At 38.4% G+C, this 18,704-nt stretch overlaps 1 protein-coding gene across 1 annotated transcript; it reads right to left on the reverse strand.

Annotated features, from left to right (window-relative positions):
- Positions 1–8,411: 8,411 nt before the first annotated feature.
- Positions 8,412–17,629, reverse strand: KCNJ2 (potassium inwardly rectifying channel subfamily J member 2). The gene is made up of 2 exons (XM_083148773.1): positions 17,482–17,629; positions 8,412–10,614 (listed from the first exon to the last, which is right to left on the reverse strand). Exon 2 carries the CDS (start codon positions 10,394–10,396, stop codon positions 9,119–9,121), a length of 1,278 nt encoding a protein of 425 aa, XP_083004899.1. The 5' UTR covers positions 10,397–10,614; positions 17,482–17,629; the 3' UTR covers positions 8,412–9,118.
- Between the last annotated feature and the right edge of the window lie 1,075 nt (positions 17,630–18,704).

Raw genomic sequence — 18,704 nt, forward strand, 5'->3', positions numbered from 1 at the left:
AACCTGCAGATGCAAGGACGGGGCACCGAAAAGAGCCCGTTTCTGCCTTCTGCTTCACCAGGTGGCCTGTGCATACGTGGTTAGTGCTGACCCCTGAACGACCCCGCTGACTGCACTGCTCCACCGGCAGTGCAGTCTGTAGGCTGCAATGGGCTACCACCATCTAAGAGTGGTGGTAGCCTGGGGACCCACTGCAATGCTGCCCGATATTGATACATTGGGCAGCTTTGCAGTAACCTATGCAGGCACGAGTGGGGCAGGAGGGATCAGAGATTCCTGCTGCGGTCCCTCTTACATAAATTCTGGTGATACTTAATATTTGTAGCTAACCCCGTAAACGGGTGTTTTCAAGGAAATAGTCACAAATATTAAATGATAAATGGGTCCCTATACCTTTAAATCGGGACACTCATAAATTACACAGGTTCTGTGGCTGTCTGACCTCAAACCTTCATGTCACCTCAATTTAAGCAGCTAGAGAACATGTTTAATTCTTGAGTGCCCTATTTTAAAAGAATAGTAAGATAAGCCTGATTGCAATTACTGCTAACCATCCTGCCAGCACTTTCTGTTCCCATGAAATGCACCAGTCACATAAACAGTAGCTAAGTAACAGTGGTCAGTATTGGGGGAACACAATGTTTAATGTACATGAGGGATTTATGTAAAAGTGACTGGTATGTCTAGAAAAGATCATTTAGTATTTCTGAAGGCCCATACACATTAAGCGATTTAGAGCTCAAAGTAGCTCACTTTTGGTGTTTTGAGCTACTTTGAGCTCAAAATCGCCTAGTGTTTATGGGCGGGCAATGAGTTGTGAGCACTGATGCATGCTCCCGCATCACCAATGGCCTCCACCGGCCATCTATTTTACAGGCCAAGTGAACCACTTTCCAGTTTTCGACTGTGTGAAAATAGATGCAGTATACAGTATCTTGATACAAACAGGGCACACTTACTGGGAAATTATTTTCAGATCCATATTTACTAAATATAGAAGTTTGAAGGTAATAGGCTTGATAAATGAAGGCATCTAACTGATCATTTATTTCCCTGGTGACAACCTCAGAAAGTTGTTTTTTACTTGTGTTTATAAATCACCACACCTAGAACTGTACTTTCTACTTGTGTACTCTGACCTTTGTCTTTAACAGAAAAAAACAACGGAAAAAAATTAAGACAGATTCTCTCCTGTTGTCTGTGGAAAAAAAAATCTTAACCCTCTGGCAGCTAGAAAGGTCCAACAGCAAATTCTACATTGTGCTCAACCACACCTAATAATAGACACGATGAAAAATGTACCTTTAATTTGCCAGTGGTATATACAGTAGTAGGCCAGGATATTTCACAGCTCTGCTCCTAATCTGTAAGTATACAGCAAGGTAACGGATTGCTAATCAGGAGCACAAACATGATCCTAGATGTTAGCAACTAAAATTCAGTTTAGTGAATAATTAAAATTAATCTAGGCTTCTTGCTTTCACAAAAAATATTATAAACGTCAAATAGAATTGCAACTACTAATAACTACAGATAAGTGAAAACAGACTCAGTATTATTTTTAGTGGTCCTGTACTTTAATTAATGAGAAAATAATGAAAATATAGCTCTTGGCTTAAAGAACATGACAATTCTCTAGATGGAATTCACCCAATTAATCATGGAGCTTTAAGCCCCACTTACCAAGAACAGTTCCAGCATAAGCGTATTAGCAGCGGATACTGGACAAAATGCTGGTAAGTATTATAGTCTCAATTACACACTTCTTAAATAGTGCTGTGAAAAGCTTCAAACGGTATTAGAACTAGGAAAAGGTCACATCTGGGAAAAATACCCTCTGACATTTTGCAGGTTTCATGTTTGTCCCAAAGCAGGTATCTGATGCCTTCTGCATTCCCTCAGCAAACACTGAACACTGCTGTGTTTCTTAAAATGCGCCCATGTAATGTTAAAGTGGTAAACAAGAAAAAGGGGGTATAATTATTATTATTTTTAAGATACTGGGGGAAATTTACTAAGATAGGATTTCTATTTAACATAGTATGTTGCTTTGGGCAACCAATCAGATACTATCTACAGTATTATTTTCTAGGTGTTAAATAAATAAGAAGCACATTCTGATTGGTTGTCTATAGCAAAATCCTATGTAAAATAAAACTCCCATCTTAGCATATTCTGGCCAATGTGTCTGTTGTGGCATGAACATGTCTCTTTAAATAAAATTTGAATATTGCCAAGAAGGAAGACGAATATATGTTTTAGTACATGTAATATCAAAATTGCTCCCATGCAAAGCTGGTTGTGGATAAAAATAAGAACTCAAGGGTGTGCTTGATTTTAGGGTGCTAGACTAACTGGCCACCAAGAGAACATATGACATTTGTTATTACTATATGAGCATTAAAATGTCCCTCGTACTACATGCTGACAAATTGCTTGAATATGTGTGATTACATTTTCTCCATGCTGGCAGATGCAATTGAAGAGGAGATCGATATTCAGATAATCTAATATGAAAAACATCTGCTATCAACGTGTGCTGAGCTGGGGAGAGGGCGGTTATTGCATGGCAGCAGCAAACTCCTCTCTTGAGTGTTATGAGAAGGGGGAGCCGACCCGGGCCTCCACAGAGTACTAATAACAAGCCTGGGCCGACGGAAGTAGTACCACCCCCAGGGGAAGACTAGATAGGCCAAGTGGTTCTTATCTGCCGTCAAATTCTATGTTTCTATGTAACCCCATTCTCGGCACATGGATTTGTATAGAAAAGATCATAACAGCGGGTATAGCGGTGGCAGATATAATCCCCTAGACTCCTCATAATGTAGGTAGAGGCATCAGGCGTACTTTAACCTGATGTTCCATGCTGTCGATCCCATTTGTGTCACCCCTGTCTGTCTACCCCTTCCCTTTTGAATGTAAGTGGTCAGGAGCAGGGACCACTTCCCCAATGTGTTTTTTCCTTCTCTTACTTAAACCATCTTTGACACCAAATCCTGTGGTTTTCTGCCACCCTGATACGGATTTCATTGTCGTCTGCTGATGAGGCTATGTTTATGTACCCTGTACTAGTCCTCTATTGTATTCAAGTCACTGTGTTGCTTATTCAATTATATACTCTGTAACTGGGCGCTGCTGATCCCTCGTAGCGCCATATAAATAAAATATAATAATAATAATAATAAAAAAACAATGAGTTGTGGGCAGAGGCATCAGACGCACACAGCCAGAGAATTGAAGCTCCTCAAACACACATATTTGTATGTTATACTAATATGTAATTAAGAGCAATAAATAAGCACATGAACTTTTTTATTTTCCATTTGTTGTTTCGACCAGATGGAAACATTAAGTAATTCAAGTACAATAATATCCCTATTGTAAAGCTTCCCATTGGGCATAATAAAGGTGTTACTAACTCTGTATTAGATTTTTTTTACTCCATAACTACATTGATTCCTATCAAATCAACTACAATAAACACAGATCTCCCAATAACTAGTCTAGGCATATTGTAAACAAGACCTAACAACCATGGCGGTGCATTTACTCATTGTGTGCAGAGAGATAATGCATAGCACAGAGCCACTCACTTGTTCTAAGCACTTACCACCCCCATCCTCATCCAAGAAAAAAAGTAAGAAAAGTAAAAGTATTTGAAATTTTATTTTATTTTAGAAATAATAAAATAAGACATAATATTCATAAAAAAGTCTGTACAATCAAGGATCTGTGCAGTACATTTTAGGAAGACTTTGATGCAATAAAAAAGGCTACAAACAGAAATAAGATAATTATTTACAATGATTGTCATATGCTGTTCACAACATGGAAACAGCAAACCAAAAGTCAAAAACGGATTGGCTAAAGGTGGTGCCCTTTGACCTTTAACAAGCCTGGGACAACCAGAGTTTAAAGACATTACAGTACATCTTATCATTTAGAGTTATCCAAATATGAAACTAGATGCAACAGGAGATATGAAAATTGCATGTTCAAACCCTTTGTCTTTACCTTAAAGCAGAAATCTACATTAAATAGATAAAATCCTAATTTTTTTTGTTATACAAAATCCTACCGCCATTCAGATCATGTTTAATAAATAGAATAAATTACCAACTTTGCATACCATAATCTGTAGGATTGGGGTTCACCATTTTTTCCCTACCTTCTCTCTTAAGGCAGAGAGCATAGTAGAGGCTGCAATGTTTCATATAAAGAGTTCCTGTCTTTTTATATGGTAAAAAAAAAAAAAAATTGAAAAACAAGCATAAAGGGCACAAAGGAATCTACAGCTTACTGTATGAATGCTCCAACAGATGTAGAGTGACATGTATTTTAGCACTTAAGTGCTCCAGCACAAAGGATATATAACTGTTTGTAGTGTGGACTTCCTTTGTTACGTCACGTGCAGTGTTCTGGATAAGACATCATTCAATGTCCCAATTCAAGTATTTCAGGACGGAGAAACAGGTCTTTTAATAACATATAACAGCAACTTCCACATTTAACGATGTCCAACTAAACTAACTACAGCAATTTATACTGGGTGCTATCTGAAATCCCTTGGGCTGTGCAATGTAATTCATTGTTAGTTTGGTGCACAGCTTTGTCCACTTATAGGTAAAAAAATATACGTCTGTGGCAATCACTATCCATTTGTTGGACCTCAAGACCCATAACACTGTGCCTTATATGGGCAGATAAAGCATGTTGGGAATTTCATTTTAATAAAGAACGGAAGGCCACAGTTTGTTTATTATTTTCAGTCAATTCTATTTTAAAATGTACAACCTAGAATTTATAAAATTCTAAACGGTGTTCCAGGGTTAGCATTCTTGTCATATTAACCAAATGGGATGACTGTGTCCTTTTTTGAACTGCAGACCCAAATGGTACACCAGGAATCTTTCAAGCAACTTTTCGTGTAATCAGAATTGTACTGTTTGCCTATGGAGATAATACAATTTATTTGTTCAGCTTTTTTCAATCCTAACTACTTGTGGAAACAGTTCTTAGTAAGTACATTAAATAAAAAAAATAAAAAATAAATGTCCTCTCTGAATAAGTGCAAATTTGCATGGTGAAGACAAAGGGTTTTTGTACAACAAGAAAACAAACCCCCTCCCCACCCCAAAAAAAAAAAAAAATTACAAACATTTAAAAATTAAAAGCTACTAGCATTTTAAAAATTGTAGAGTCTACAAAACACTTTCAACTGAAAAGACCATGCTTAAATAAATAACATACTGTATGCCCATAACATTGGGAGCATTTGAGGTTTGTAGATATCTAAATTCTAGGCATCATTTCCCAGAATTCACTGCACTTTATTTATACCTCTATTGGCATATCGTGTTTTTTTTATTACTTTTTAAAATTTAGTTATTTACATTTGGCTGTAAATACAGATATTGTCGATTAACACTATAAAAAAATAGTCTTTCAAAACAACAACATAAACCTAGGGGTCTTGAAACCCAATAAGGGAGTAATTTTTTCTGTGTAGGTATCTTAAGTAAAATGATTAAAAAAATTGGAAATAGTTAAAAGTGCATAGCAGTCGCTTTCAAGTTATGGACTGATCTGCATTGCATTCTTTCTGAATAAGACTCTGTGTAATTTTTAAATTGCTTTGGACAAAATGTGGGCATTAAAACTGTGCTTTTTTTATTTACAACAAACCAAAGTCTCTCCTCTGTGACTATAATAACCGTTATATAAAGACACATCATTGCAAGGGTAAAAAAAATCCTGCAATGTACATACATTATGTGAGATGGATACCAATTTTCCAGCTGGCTCAAGCATCTTTTACTCAGATGAAAATGAAGGATTCTGTCTTTGTGTTTGGAACCTAATATTTAGCATTATACAGTAGGCCCAATGTTTGCAAACTGGTTTCTATGGCAACTGCATCTCTTATGACACCAGCTATATTTAGCTTAGAGTATTTTAATTAAATGCAGTTAAGATGTGCTTGGTACTTTAACACTTTCTAATTTTAAGTCTTACATCAGGTCTTCTTGACTAGCTGGAAAGCAATTGATAGCATCAGGTTGGTGGAAAGTAGCCAAATGGCCATCACAGAGAAGAGATATGCTTTTATAAGTCACTGTAAGGTGAAACATTGTACTACACAATTATACCCAATTTGGTGGGTGTCATTTCACAAAAATACTCTTTGGTTTCGCTTTTGTCTTCCCTTTGAACAATTTGTTTAGCAGCAGGTAGATAGAGTTTAGACTTTGTTCCTTTACTGTTGTACATAGCTTAAAATGGTCTGGCATCATTGATGTGTCTCCACATTATACTGTCTTGAAATGTACTTCAAATATTAATATAAAGTCAACTCATCAATTGGGGACAATCTTAGGCATTACTTACATCAAATATTACTGATAAAATTGTAATTTCATTCTAACGGCAATTGCTCAAGCTCAATAGTTGTTAAATACAGTCATCTGTGGCTATATTTCAGTCTATGTTTGAGAACATATAGGGGTAGGTGTATGAACAGTGATAAGGGAGGAGAAGAGGCTCATGGCTACCAATCAGCTGCTCTGTATAATTTTATATTATGAAAATTATAGATGTTACTTCAGTGCTGAGTGGCTGCCATGGACCTCTTCTACTCTGGCTCACTTCTCTTCCCTTATCACTGCTTCATGCATCTACCCTATAGTGCTTAACTAGTGTTTCTTAAAACAGGAGAACAACAATATGGCTTGCAAGTATTCACTGATGACTGGATCTAAAATGATGGCCCTAGATTCAGTATTAAAAACATTTACCTTCTATTTGCAGAACCTTCCTCAAATGCCAAAGTGACCTTCACAAGCTTTAGTGCGAACGACCACAGATCAGGACAAGGTTATTTTTAATGGCATACATTAACAGACACAGTTAAAGCTTGGAGCACACACCCTTTTAATTGCATCTTCTGCTAGACGTATTCAAAGGGATGAATTTGGACTAGGTTAGGTCATTTTATCTATCCAGTTGTAATACTCTGCGACTCATAGTTCAACAACAGCTGGGGAGCTATAGGAGAACAGAGAGAGCGCAGACTAAAGTAGTAAATGAACATACAAATTGGAGCCATTTGCTACTTTTAAGCATTTAACCACAGTCCAAAATTACCTCATTTAGAGTTCATGTTGTCATATATCTGGCTCAGGCCTGTGTAATATTGATCGTGCCTTTCTATTTAAGCGGGATAGATTATGGCAAGTGGAATCTGTGTGAAGTCTGGAATAGCGGCTGCCCTTCTCAACTGACACACAGAGAAAAATGTCAATATGGCTCACACATGGGTCTTCATACCAAAGAATTCCCTGCCAAACTAAAGGAATGAATCAAAGATTTCACTTTCCCGTGTTTACAATTATTAGAGATTCCTTTACAGTGTCATCTGCACCAAATAATCATATTTTCCAATGTGTTCCATCAGTTCCAAATGAGGTTCTTTATTCCAACATTTTTTGTGTATTTTTTGATGCAAGATCAATCCACCCTTTGCCTCTCCCCTTTCTCCAAAAATAAACTCCCTGCACTTTGCAAACATCCACATGATATATAGCAGCTAGATCTCATTCCTGACACTAGCAAGGACATTTAGTTGGTATTTTCAACAAAACAAAGGTCGTGCTCTGTGCCCCCTGAAGATCCTTAAACAGGGTACACAGTACACTTAAAAAAAGAGTGAATTGAATGGGAAACAGCAGATTACTAACTCCCCAGCCTGGTCTGTTGTACAGGATTAAGGGGTTAATAAATATGCTGATTCAACTTCCACTATTTGGAATGTCCCCAGCACACTTGACCTTGCATTTTACTTACTTAACAGGAAAGAGCAGATGTGAGAGATTTTTGCTTTTCGTGGTCTCCCCCAAGGAAACATCGAAGTTTTTCTCAGTTTCCACTCACAAAGACTAACCTCCCATAAAGAGGTATTATGTAGCAGCAGGGGCCTACGCCAACTTATTCCTTCTTAGTTACTTCGCCAAGTCATTTTCAGTTACTCACTGCTAAACATACCTAGCAGTGTTGAATGAAAACAATGTCTGCATTATCTTTGGTATACAATTAGATAGGGGTACTTCTAAACATTTTTATAATCTTTTTATTTTCTTTTACTATAAAAAATATATTCTTTTCTATTTTGCTGTATGAGGACTGCATTGCAGCTCTGTCTAAAAGCATTATTTTTTTTTTCTTTTAATACTCCCACCTGAGTGAATAAAGTGTTTATGCATATATGTCTAGCTATATGCAAATAGTTTAATTGCAGAATTGGATTTGGCTATATATATATATATATATATATATATATATATATATATATATATATATATATATATATATATATATATATATATATATATATATATATAATAAATATATCCATATCTATATATATTGGCCAACAGCATACAGTACAGCTGTTTTGCCAATTATGCTCCATACGGCTAAAACACTGAAACGATACATAACACCATAGCAGAATCGGTGGGGTGTATGAAATAGCAGCAGCTTAAAGTTTAAGGCAGATACTTGCCTATTGTTATGCCATTAAAAATGGACTTGTTCCCAATATTAGAGAGAAGTTGAAAACTCAACAAGCTTGTCTGCAAGTTCAAGTTTTGTCAAAATAAAAATATACATAATTTATTTTACATTATGTGCCTTCTGGTTACACTTAAAAATATTTAGTGCTTTGTCTTAATATCCCAGCTGCCTATCTTTTTATGTTGCATGTATCACCAGAAACAACTGGTCTTAACTTATGTGTGAACAAGAGGCCAAGAGATGGATCTACAATATCTCATGTTCATTTTGTAGTACTTCTTTAGCATCCCTGCACAGCCCATTGTCACCAATAACAGTGCATTGTGGGGGCTTGTCCAGTGATGTGGAACAATAGTCTCTAGGTTCCAGTTTAGACCACCACAGCCTACGCATTTTAATATTTGCAACTGCTTTCCTGTCAGCTTTGAGTGCTGGCTCTATTTCCCCACTGTCCAACAGTACCGACATCTGAAAACTGCAGTAGGCCCCTGCTCAGCAATGGGCAATGACCAGCTAATTTTACCAGCTGAATGTAGCAGTTTTTCAGTCATATTTCTGATTCTCGCCTTAGCGGTCTAGGGTCCAGGGAAACCTGGTTGTGATGGTCCATATCAGGATGCATGTCCGTGCTCATGCTATCTGGTAACCCATTGTCACTGCCTTCCTCCTCTTTGCTTGTGAGTGATACTTCATTCTCATAGCAAAAAGTATTTGGATTTGAAAGTATATACTTCTTTTCTGCAAAGTCCCTGGCACTACAAAGTGGTGTGTTGGGCACTTCATATGTTTTGTGAAACCTGGAATAGTCTACTTTATAGTAGTGCTTTTCTTCAAAAAGAACAGGCTCATATCGATGACCCCAGTATATTTCATTAGCAAGGTAGGAACTCCGACATTGAGTTGTCATTGCTGTGGCTTCCACCATGCCTTCCAGTATCACCACGATTTCAAAGTCAGAATTGTCCAAGTCCTGTTTACTCAGATCATACAAAGGACTTTCTTCATCAATTTCATGGACAATAGTGATGGGTGAGACTAAGAATATTCTGTCAATACCACTGTCAAAGCCAACATTAATGTCTATTTGATCTAGTGGGATATATTCTCCTTCTGATGTGATGCGAGACTTTAGGAGCTGAGCTCGTACATGAGCTTCTACAAGGTGACTCTTCCGTAGATTTCCCACTCTCCACATCAAGCACAATTTTCCATCTCTCATGGCTATAACTGCAGTGTCGCTGAAGACTAGAGTCTCATTTCTCTTTTTTGGCTTGGCCATTTTAGCCATAACAGCACCGATGATAAAGGCGTCAATTATGCATCCTACGATAGATTGGAAAACCACCATGAACACTGCCACGGGACACTCATCTGTGACACATCGAAAACCATAGCCAATTGTTGTCTGCGTTTCAATGGAGAACAGGAAGGCTGCTGTGAAACTCCTGACTTCTGTGACACAAGATTTGTGATTCTCTGGAGCACCTAAATCATTGTGGAGAAGAGCAATTAGCCAGAAGACACAGCCGAAAAAAAGCCAAGAGAGGATGAAAGCAAGGCAGAAGATGACCAGCATCCATCGCCAACGGATGTCCACACAAGTGGTAAAGATATCAGATAAGTAGCGCTGCCCCTTTTCACTCACATTAATGAACTGAACGTTGCAGTGCCCATCCTTCTTAACAAATCGGCTCCGGCACTGTTGACGGGTATGGATTTTGCTTTTACCATTTCCATACCCATTGGCAACTGCCATGGTAGCCAGCTTCATTCCGTCCTCTTCTGAAGACACAACGCTGTAACGGTTGGTTCGCACGCTGCCCATCACTTCAGTTGAGGACTGCGGTGCTTCTGCTTTAGAAAACAGTCTTAGTTTCTGCAAAACTCTTTGGAGAAACAGTTTTGAAGGCTCACAGGGAACACTCACAGGGAAAAAAATAATGAAGAGATTTTTGTCTCTATGGACCTTGGTGCTACCAAGGAAGGACTTCTGGCATTTGAGGGGATGTCAGCAGACTCTCATTGTCATGTTGATGTCATTTCCTGTAAGAAAAATAAAGATTTCATGTCAAAACATAGGGAAGTGGTAATGTAAGCCTTCTATCTTGATGTTCCTTCCTGTTAAGATCAAGTGCAAACAAGTCCATTAATACAATCTCCTCTTAAATTTACCTTTAAGAATACAGATCCACACTGAATTATTAACTACAGATTACCGGAATCCCGTGACTCTTTACAGCACACATTACACTAAAATGAATGTTTATGTTATGTCTAAAAAAATTTATATGCTATATATTTAACTTAGAAATTCCAGCCTTCATATAAAGCATTATATTGTACGTAGACTTACAAAATGATGTATTTTAATGTAATTAATTATTAATCTATGGAATGTATTTTAAAATGTCAAAGACGTACATATTGCCTAATTTATTACAGAACAATCTGGGCACCATAGTTTATGAGCAATAATTATAAACATTCCTTTCTTTAAAACAAAACCCAAGTTATATTTTGTGATCATGATTTTTCTTAAGAAAGCAAGTGGTCTGGTTAAGTGCAACATACATGCTTCAATATTTTAGCAAAGTATACAAGTAGTAAGTGTTGGGAATCGAAGACTATCACACACTAGCGTTGCAGCCCACCAGCAGAAGTGGAATATTAACCCTTTGAGTGCCAAGTGAATTTGTCAAAATAGATGACCTGTAATGTTTTTATATAGGAAATACAAAATGTGTAAAAAAAAAAAAAAAAGATTATATTTGAATCTATATAACAAATGTGAGCCACGCTGACATTTTTAGCGTATATTTTGCACATCTCTCAGAGATGTTGGCACTCAAAGGGTTAAGAAAGTCTGAATGTATTCTGACATCACTTAGGGCCTTATTTTGGTTCATTCTTTCTGACAAAATCCTTCTTAGATGGGCAAAACCATGTGCACTGCACAGAAACAAAATTACTCACCCAAATCTAATTCTCTCTGCACATGTTACATCTGCCCCGCCCCCCCCCCTGCAGTGCACATGGTTTTGTCCATCTAAGAAGGATTTGTCAGAAAGAATGAACCAAAATAAGGCCCCTAATCCTGATTCGTTAGGCACCCTATATAATTTCGCTGTCGTGCCACAACAGCGGCAGAACAACTAAATAATATTATTTTACATCTGCTCTGTCATGTTAAAGTCATATGACAATACATAATATTATTTCATAGTTATCGGAGATAAATTGGAATGCAACAAATGATATTGTCGCGGAAAACTCTTTCAGAGAAAGGGTGAACAATGCTTCCTTAGTACTTGGATTAAAGTATAGGTGACTGCAAAATCCAATTTTGTAGCACACCAGGCATCCTTGGTGATATACTAACTGTACAGCGGTTCCTATGGGAGTCATTACTCAGAAGATGACCCCAAGAATGGCAATGTTTCTCACGTAACCTCTGTCCCATTATATTCACCATGTACATTCTCCCACACAAATACAACGGGGAAAAATGATCTTCTATTGCGTAGATCTTTGAATTCCAATTCTCTGGAAGTCAGGAACTTAGTCTCCGTAATTGCCTTAACTTCTCAAGAACAGTCCCAGATTTGGGATTTTTGTCTCTGGAAATATTTCTACTTGACAATGACCCAATTCCCATGTCCTTTCTGGGTACTGGCACTATAACAGGACAGTATCACCAATATTGTTTTCTGTATCGGATAAAATTCACAGTACTTGTTTTATTTCTGCCTTATCCTTTCTAAGATATTCTTTATTGGATTTATTATATTATCTTAGAGAAGCCAAAATAATGTAAAAGTCAGGTTCCAGCTACTCTCCTATAGGAAACAGCTAACTATGTTAAGGAGTCTGTGAATGTGCATTGATAGACTGCAATGAAAATTCTTCCTAAAAATCAGATGTTTTGTTTTTTTGATATAGGATCGTGGTCTGCCCAGTTCCCGAGATTAGTCCAGCCCTCTGTGTATTATGTCCAATAGCTATGTCATGTTGTACACTGTACAGTACAATATACGGACTTGCAGGTGGTATAATACTGTACATGTTTATCTTCAAAGTTTCTGTGCAACCTGCTAAGTGCTGAAATATATTGAAGAGACCTAAAAAATAACAGTATACACTATTTGATGTTCCCTCCCACCACCATCTACTAGATAAGTTCTCAAACAACATGAACAGCAAAAGGATAATTGCCATATTAAGTGCTCTAAAGTCCTTTTCTAACCCAAGTGCTTCACATTCCGTATAAGTTATTATGGCTGCCTAGTTAGTGTAAATGAAAGGGATAACAGTGTGATTTTGGGTTCCTCTGGCTGTTTCAGCCACTACACAGAGCACTATACAGTAGTAGCATAACTTTGTTATGGGTTTTTCAGCACACCTCAGGAAAAGAACACAGATAACTAGAAACATTATGCTTTTTAGTAAATGTTGAGAATTCCAGAATGTATATTTAGTGTAAAGCAGTGGCGTAAGTTTGCCCCAGTTGCCGGAGGCAATATAATTATTGATGCCTTCAGCTAACCACCACCACCACCACATAAAACCATTAATATTTGACGAAACCTCCCTGAGGCTGTAATAAGCAATTACTACGTAACAGTCCTATAGAAGTAGCACATGCACTGAGAGTGGGGTGTGCAGTAGCTGAAGCACCCATGTACAGTACTTCTGTAAACTGAAATAAACAATTTGTATGTGTAAGGAAAAGAAAACTGATTGTTAAGGTTTAAACTTTACATGTGTTTCCCAAATATGTAAATAGGTCATGCAGCACATGTTACATGTATTGCACCTGTGTTTTATTCCTTTAGCATCAGCAATGAAGAATATGAGAGGTTGCTATGGGTAACACTATTCATTTTTAAAAACTTTAGTAAATCTACTCTTTTTGCTAAACTAATTATACGAACATATCACACCTAAATAGGTTACTATGAACTAATAATCCCTGATTCTTGTATGCGAATTGAGTGCCATTTTCAGTTAACATCCCTAGAATTCAGTACGGACAGTGTAATGGTTAGCATTACTGCCTTACAGCACCGAGGTCATGGGTTCGATTCCCATCATGGCTCTAACTGTGCAGAGTTTGTATATTCTCCCCGTACTTGCGTGGGTTTCCTCCGGGTGCTCCGGTTTCTTCCCACAATCCAAAAATATACTTGTAGGTTATTTGGCTCCCAACAAATTAACCCTAGAATGTCTGTGTGTGCATGTGGTAGGGAATATAGATTGTAAGCTCCACTGGGGCAGAGACTAATGTGAATGTTTCAATATTCTCTGTAAAGCGCTGCAGGATATGTGTGCGCTATATAAGAAACTGTTAATAAATAAATTCTGCCCAGTTCCAACTAAACACGAAGGAGTAAATTTACTAAAGGTAAAAATGAAAAGAGCTTCAGTAAATGTACCCGTAATTGTCTGGGTAAATTGGGTTTAAGCGGATTTGGAAAGAGAAATAATGCAAGAACTACTGTACAACACAAAAATGCATCACCCAATGAATAAGACAGCTTCTACCACCCCCGGTGGGATACCGTGCTGGTGTAACTAACTTTTATGTGTAATAGTAATTAGCGTGAAATAGTATGTTCTTTTTCTTCCATTTAACTCTATAGCAGAGTCTCCTTTGCTGCAAACTTCTCCCCAATATCCCACTTTACAATAACTCATTTACTTTTATAATATGCTCCCCAACATCTGTAAAACGACACTCTCTCCAGCTCTATAGCACTGCCCTCTTGCAAACCCAGCATGTCGGAAAGTCATTTAATGTGTTTCCCCTCCTCTTGTGCCTATAATTGAACTACAGAATGAATGAAGACTGCAGTAAGAGAGACTAAACTGCTGACTTCCTAAAATAATAAGCATGTGCTTGAATTCCACAATTTACCAATCCTACTATTAATAACATCTCCTGCTATAAATTTAGCTCACAGCCCATAGTGGGCCTGTCATGTTTTCCATAGGTGAGTAATTAATAATATGTCCCAGTTATATTTACAATTCAAATTAGCAGCTATACAAACATTGGTGGGTGGGTGGCTGTTGAATTTTTAATGCTGATTATTAAGATCATATTTTGTTACAGAAAGATTATATATATATATATTATATGTATATATATATATATATTAGATATATATATATATATATATATATATATATATATATATATATACACACACACACACACACACACACACACATATACACACAGTAGATAGATAGGTAGATAGATAGATAGATAGATAGATAGATAGACACACTGCAGTGACTAGATCCTGGGCTCTATATACGGATAAATAGTATATCTTGCTACAGAATAGGGGGAAAATGCCTTACAAAGTCAGGTGCATTTTAGACACTGTGTTCCGGGCATTATATCTGACAAAGAGAACACCTCAGTGCAACTCATTTACACCTTAATTTATTCAGGCTGTTTGTAAGCCATTTGTTCCCTGTTCTCCTTTTAAGACATCATATAATATCCTGTATTCATATAGTTTTAGGAAAGTGGTCCTTACAGTCTCTGCTAATACTGTATGGCTCTTCTATACCCACAGTTTTGTAAAGGAAAGATAAAAGATAAAACCCAACCTGTAACCCAGAACTATACTATACTATGCTGGCCAATAACCCACTACTGCATGTTCACTTTTGTGCCCACAACTGCACTCTGAGAACTCGACATTACACAGCCACTACTCTCTCTACTAATAGCCACTACTCTCTCTACTAACAGCCACTACTCTCTCTACTAACAGCCACTACTCTCTCTACTAATAGCCACTACTCTCTCTACTAACAGCCACTACTCTCTACTAACAGTCACCACTACTCTCTCTACTAACAGCCACTACTCTCTCTACTAACAACCACTACTCTCTCTACTAACAGCCACTACTCTCTCTATTAACAACCACTACTCTCTACTAACAGTCACCACTACTCTCTACTAACAGTCACCACTACTCTCTACTAACAGTCACCACTACTCTCTACTAACAGTCACCACTCTCTTTACTAACAGCCACTACTCTCTCTACTAACAGCCACTACCCTCTCTATTAACAACCACTACTTTTCTCCAGGGCTCATGTTGTATTGTTTATTATGGGTACTTAAAACAGTATGGTACTCTGACACTGATCATTTGCATTTGTTGAAACAAGAATTTCTGGTTTAACATCACAGCAGCCCTATAGGCATCTTACATGGGTCAATAGCCAGGAGCTGAACCTTCAAATTAAAGTAGATAGATAGATAGATAGATAGATAGATAGATAGATAGATAGATAGATAGATAGATAGGATAGATACAGTAGATACCTTGCTGAGAACTACTGTGAAATGAGGATATTTGTATTATTACAGAAAGCCGGACATGGGAGGTAGCAGTACTGCATCTGCCTGGCTGACCCTCCGGCAGGGGAGAAACCAGTCTGCCCTGTAACCTGCTAGCACTACTGCCTACAGACATGTACTACTGTCCACTGCGCTGCTGCTCTCTCCCCATCCAGCATCCCAGAGAACTGCTGCTGCAGCTACCAAGTCCCAGGAGAGGAGACAATTCCCTTAATGACGTAACTGTGCTACATGTTGCTACGCTGGGGTTAGATGCTACTGTACACCCTGTCTCCAGCCTACCTGCTGCAGTAGTCGGCACTGGGAAACAGCTTCACTGCACTGATCCATTAATGCAGCCAAATCAGTGTACAACCACAGCAGGCAGGCAGGAAGCAGCCGTGCTTAGCCCATTCATCCTTTCCAGCGCTGGGGCAGAGAGGCACCTGCCACCCGGGTATTAGGGCAGCTGCTGCAGTCTCAGCTGAGGCAGGTTTATAACTGTATCTACGTTCTGGTGATGACAAGCAGCCCAGGCTACAATACAGTACAGTATGTGTGCAAGTGCTGCCACTTATACACATCATCTGGCACTGTAGGATCACCTTACCAGGCTGATATGAAGGTGGAGGGCACACTCTGGCCAGTGAAAATTGCAAAAGTCCCTTACGAACAACAATGTAACTTGTGTGTCCACAATTACTGCCCAGCACCTAAAGAATAAGGAATACATACCCTTATAGAAGAAGGGGGACACGGTCATGGTCATTTCCTATAACCCCCTTATGACTATTTGCTTAAAATACAATTGAATAAAGTGTAATAGGGCATCTGTCATACATAACCATGTCTAGAACAGGCGAGAAGATCAGATCGCTTAGGAGTGCACCCTACATGAATTAATAACCTTAGAATAAAAGGATGCATCTCATTCAGCACCGTTCTGTGGTGTGTATGGGAACGTGTTGCTGAAATGAGCAGGACAAGTTTCATCACCCCACAGACATTACCCCAGGATCTGCCCAGGAGCGCAAGCTCTGCAGCCCAGGCACTGTCTCAGCTGTCAGACACTACACATGATGCAATTACAGTCCCCTTATTATTTCCTTAAAGCCTCAGTGGCTTCTCATCACGTCTAAACTATGCTCATTTTGGAGAGTGGAGCGATGATCAACTGGCCAAATATTTGCAGGCGAGAAGAGAACAGATAGCCGTCATATTCTTTGCTTTTATGAAATTCCAACTACTGTGTTCCTGCCGGCAAGTCCCAGCAGCTGCTGCAGCCTCCTGAGCACTAACAGATGCTGCGCCCAGACCAAGCCCTCTGCCCAACTGTTGCATGGGTGTCCCTGTATTTATAGCTGTACACAGAGATCACAATTATCCAGGCACCACAGCCTAGCCTTAGCTGCCAGTGTACAGATCATAAACAATCTTACTGAATATACTTTATTCATACATGCCAACAGCAGCAGAATCATTACATGTAATAATAGATTTCTATTAATATTTAGTACTGCATATATTACTTTAATGACTTACCTATTACAGGAGAAAGTGCATCTTAATGCACAAGGTTAATAAGATCCAGTGGCATCTGCTTAAAGCTGAAATGAGCAGGACAAATCCAAATAAAAAAGGTTTTCTTTTCTGCAGCCCAACTAATCCTATGATAGCTCTGTGCGCGATCATTCACATCCTCTGCCTATCTCTTAGCGGCCATGTGCTTTTAAATAGCTAGCCGGCACTACACGCCCCTTGGTGTCGCTCTTGGCCAATCGGGATGCAGGGGGAGGCTTGATTGACAGCGGAGGGTCGGGCTGTGTGAAAGCTTTCATCAGCTCATTGAGGAGAAGTTTAGTGAAAGGAGCAGAAGGGAGAGAGAGGAGATGAGACCAACTGTACTGAGGAGGGGGCACCGAGACTGGGGAAAGTAACCATTTCTCTGCACAGTGAACAGATATTTCTGTAATGATTTGTTACTGCAGACTGTATTGGCAGATCAGACATTAACCTTTCCTTCTTCCACCATGGGCATTTGTACAGATGAGTTTTAACTGTTCTGGCAATAAATGAAAGACAAATGTTTATTACAACTGTTATAATGACTGTGTGCCTTAATGCCTGGTAGCTCTTTGGGACAGATCCCCAGAGTCTGGGGTGTTGCAGGAATAATGGCAAAATCCCAGAATCAACACCACATTTATTGCTCCATTATTCCATTATTATACTGCTGTTGTTACTGTCACCTGATTTATTCCAACTTTTTACTATCACTATCCTGGCTAGGGGATCATGAAGCAGCTGTTGATTCATTGGCACTAGTGCAAATTTACATCTCAGAGCATTAAAGTTTGGGAAACTTGTATTTCAAGACTGATGTATGTTGGAAGGATTCTCCCTGTGCATCATCAGTGGCTCAGCTAATGTACAGAGTTTCTAACTACATAAATCTGTTTTAGGGTTTTAAAAAAATCTGCTTATTACATAGCTACTGTATAATGTGGCACGCCACATCTACATAATGTGCAGTTTAATGTGTTTTCTGATCAGGTGTACCCTTATATGTCAAATATTTGTGATGAAGTTGCCGCTGTTTGAAGGCAGTTTTGGATCACTTTGCTCAGAAATGACAGAAAATCAGATGTTGCTTGTCATAATGATAAAATTGCATATGCAGTTTCTCAGCTGTTCATGCACCATTTACTCCCATCTACAAGCATTAGACCTCTGTTTGCATGCACAGAATCTAGGCATACTGATGG

Source organism: Crinia signifera, chromosome 6 (assembly GCF_055691185.1).
Source record: "Crinia signifera chromosome 6, ASM5569118v1, whole genome shotgun sequence".
NCBI lineage: Eukaryota > Metazoa > Chordata > Amphibia > Anura > Myobatrachidae > Crinia > Crinia signifera.

Excerpts from the sequence above, each read along its gene's own strand:
- KCNJ2 (XM_083148773.1), bottom strand. The coding sequence starts at position 10,396 with ATGGGCAGCGTGCGAACCAACCGTTACAGCGTTGTGTCTTCAGAAGAG.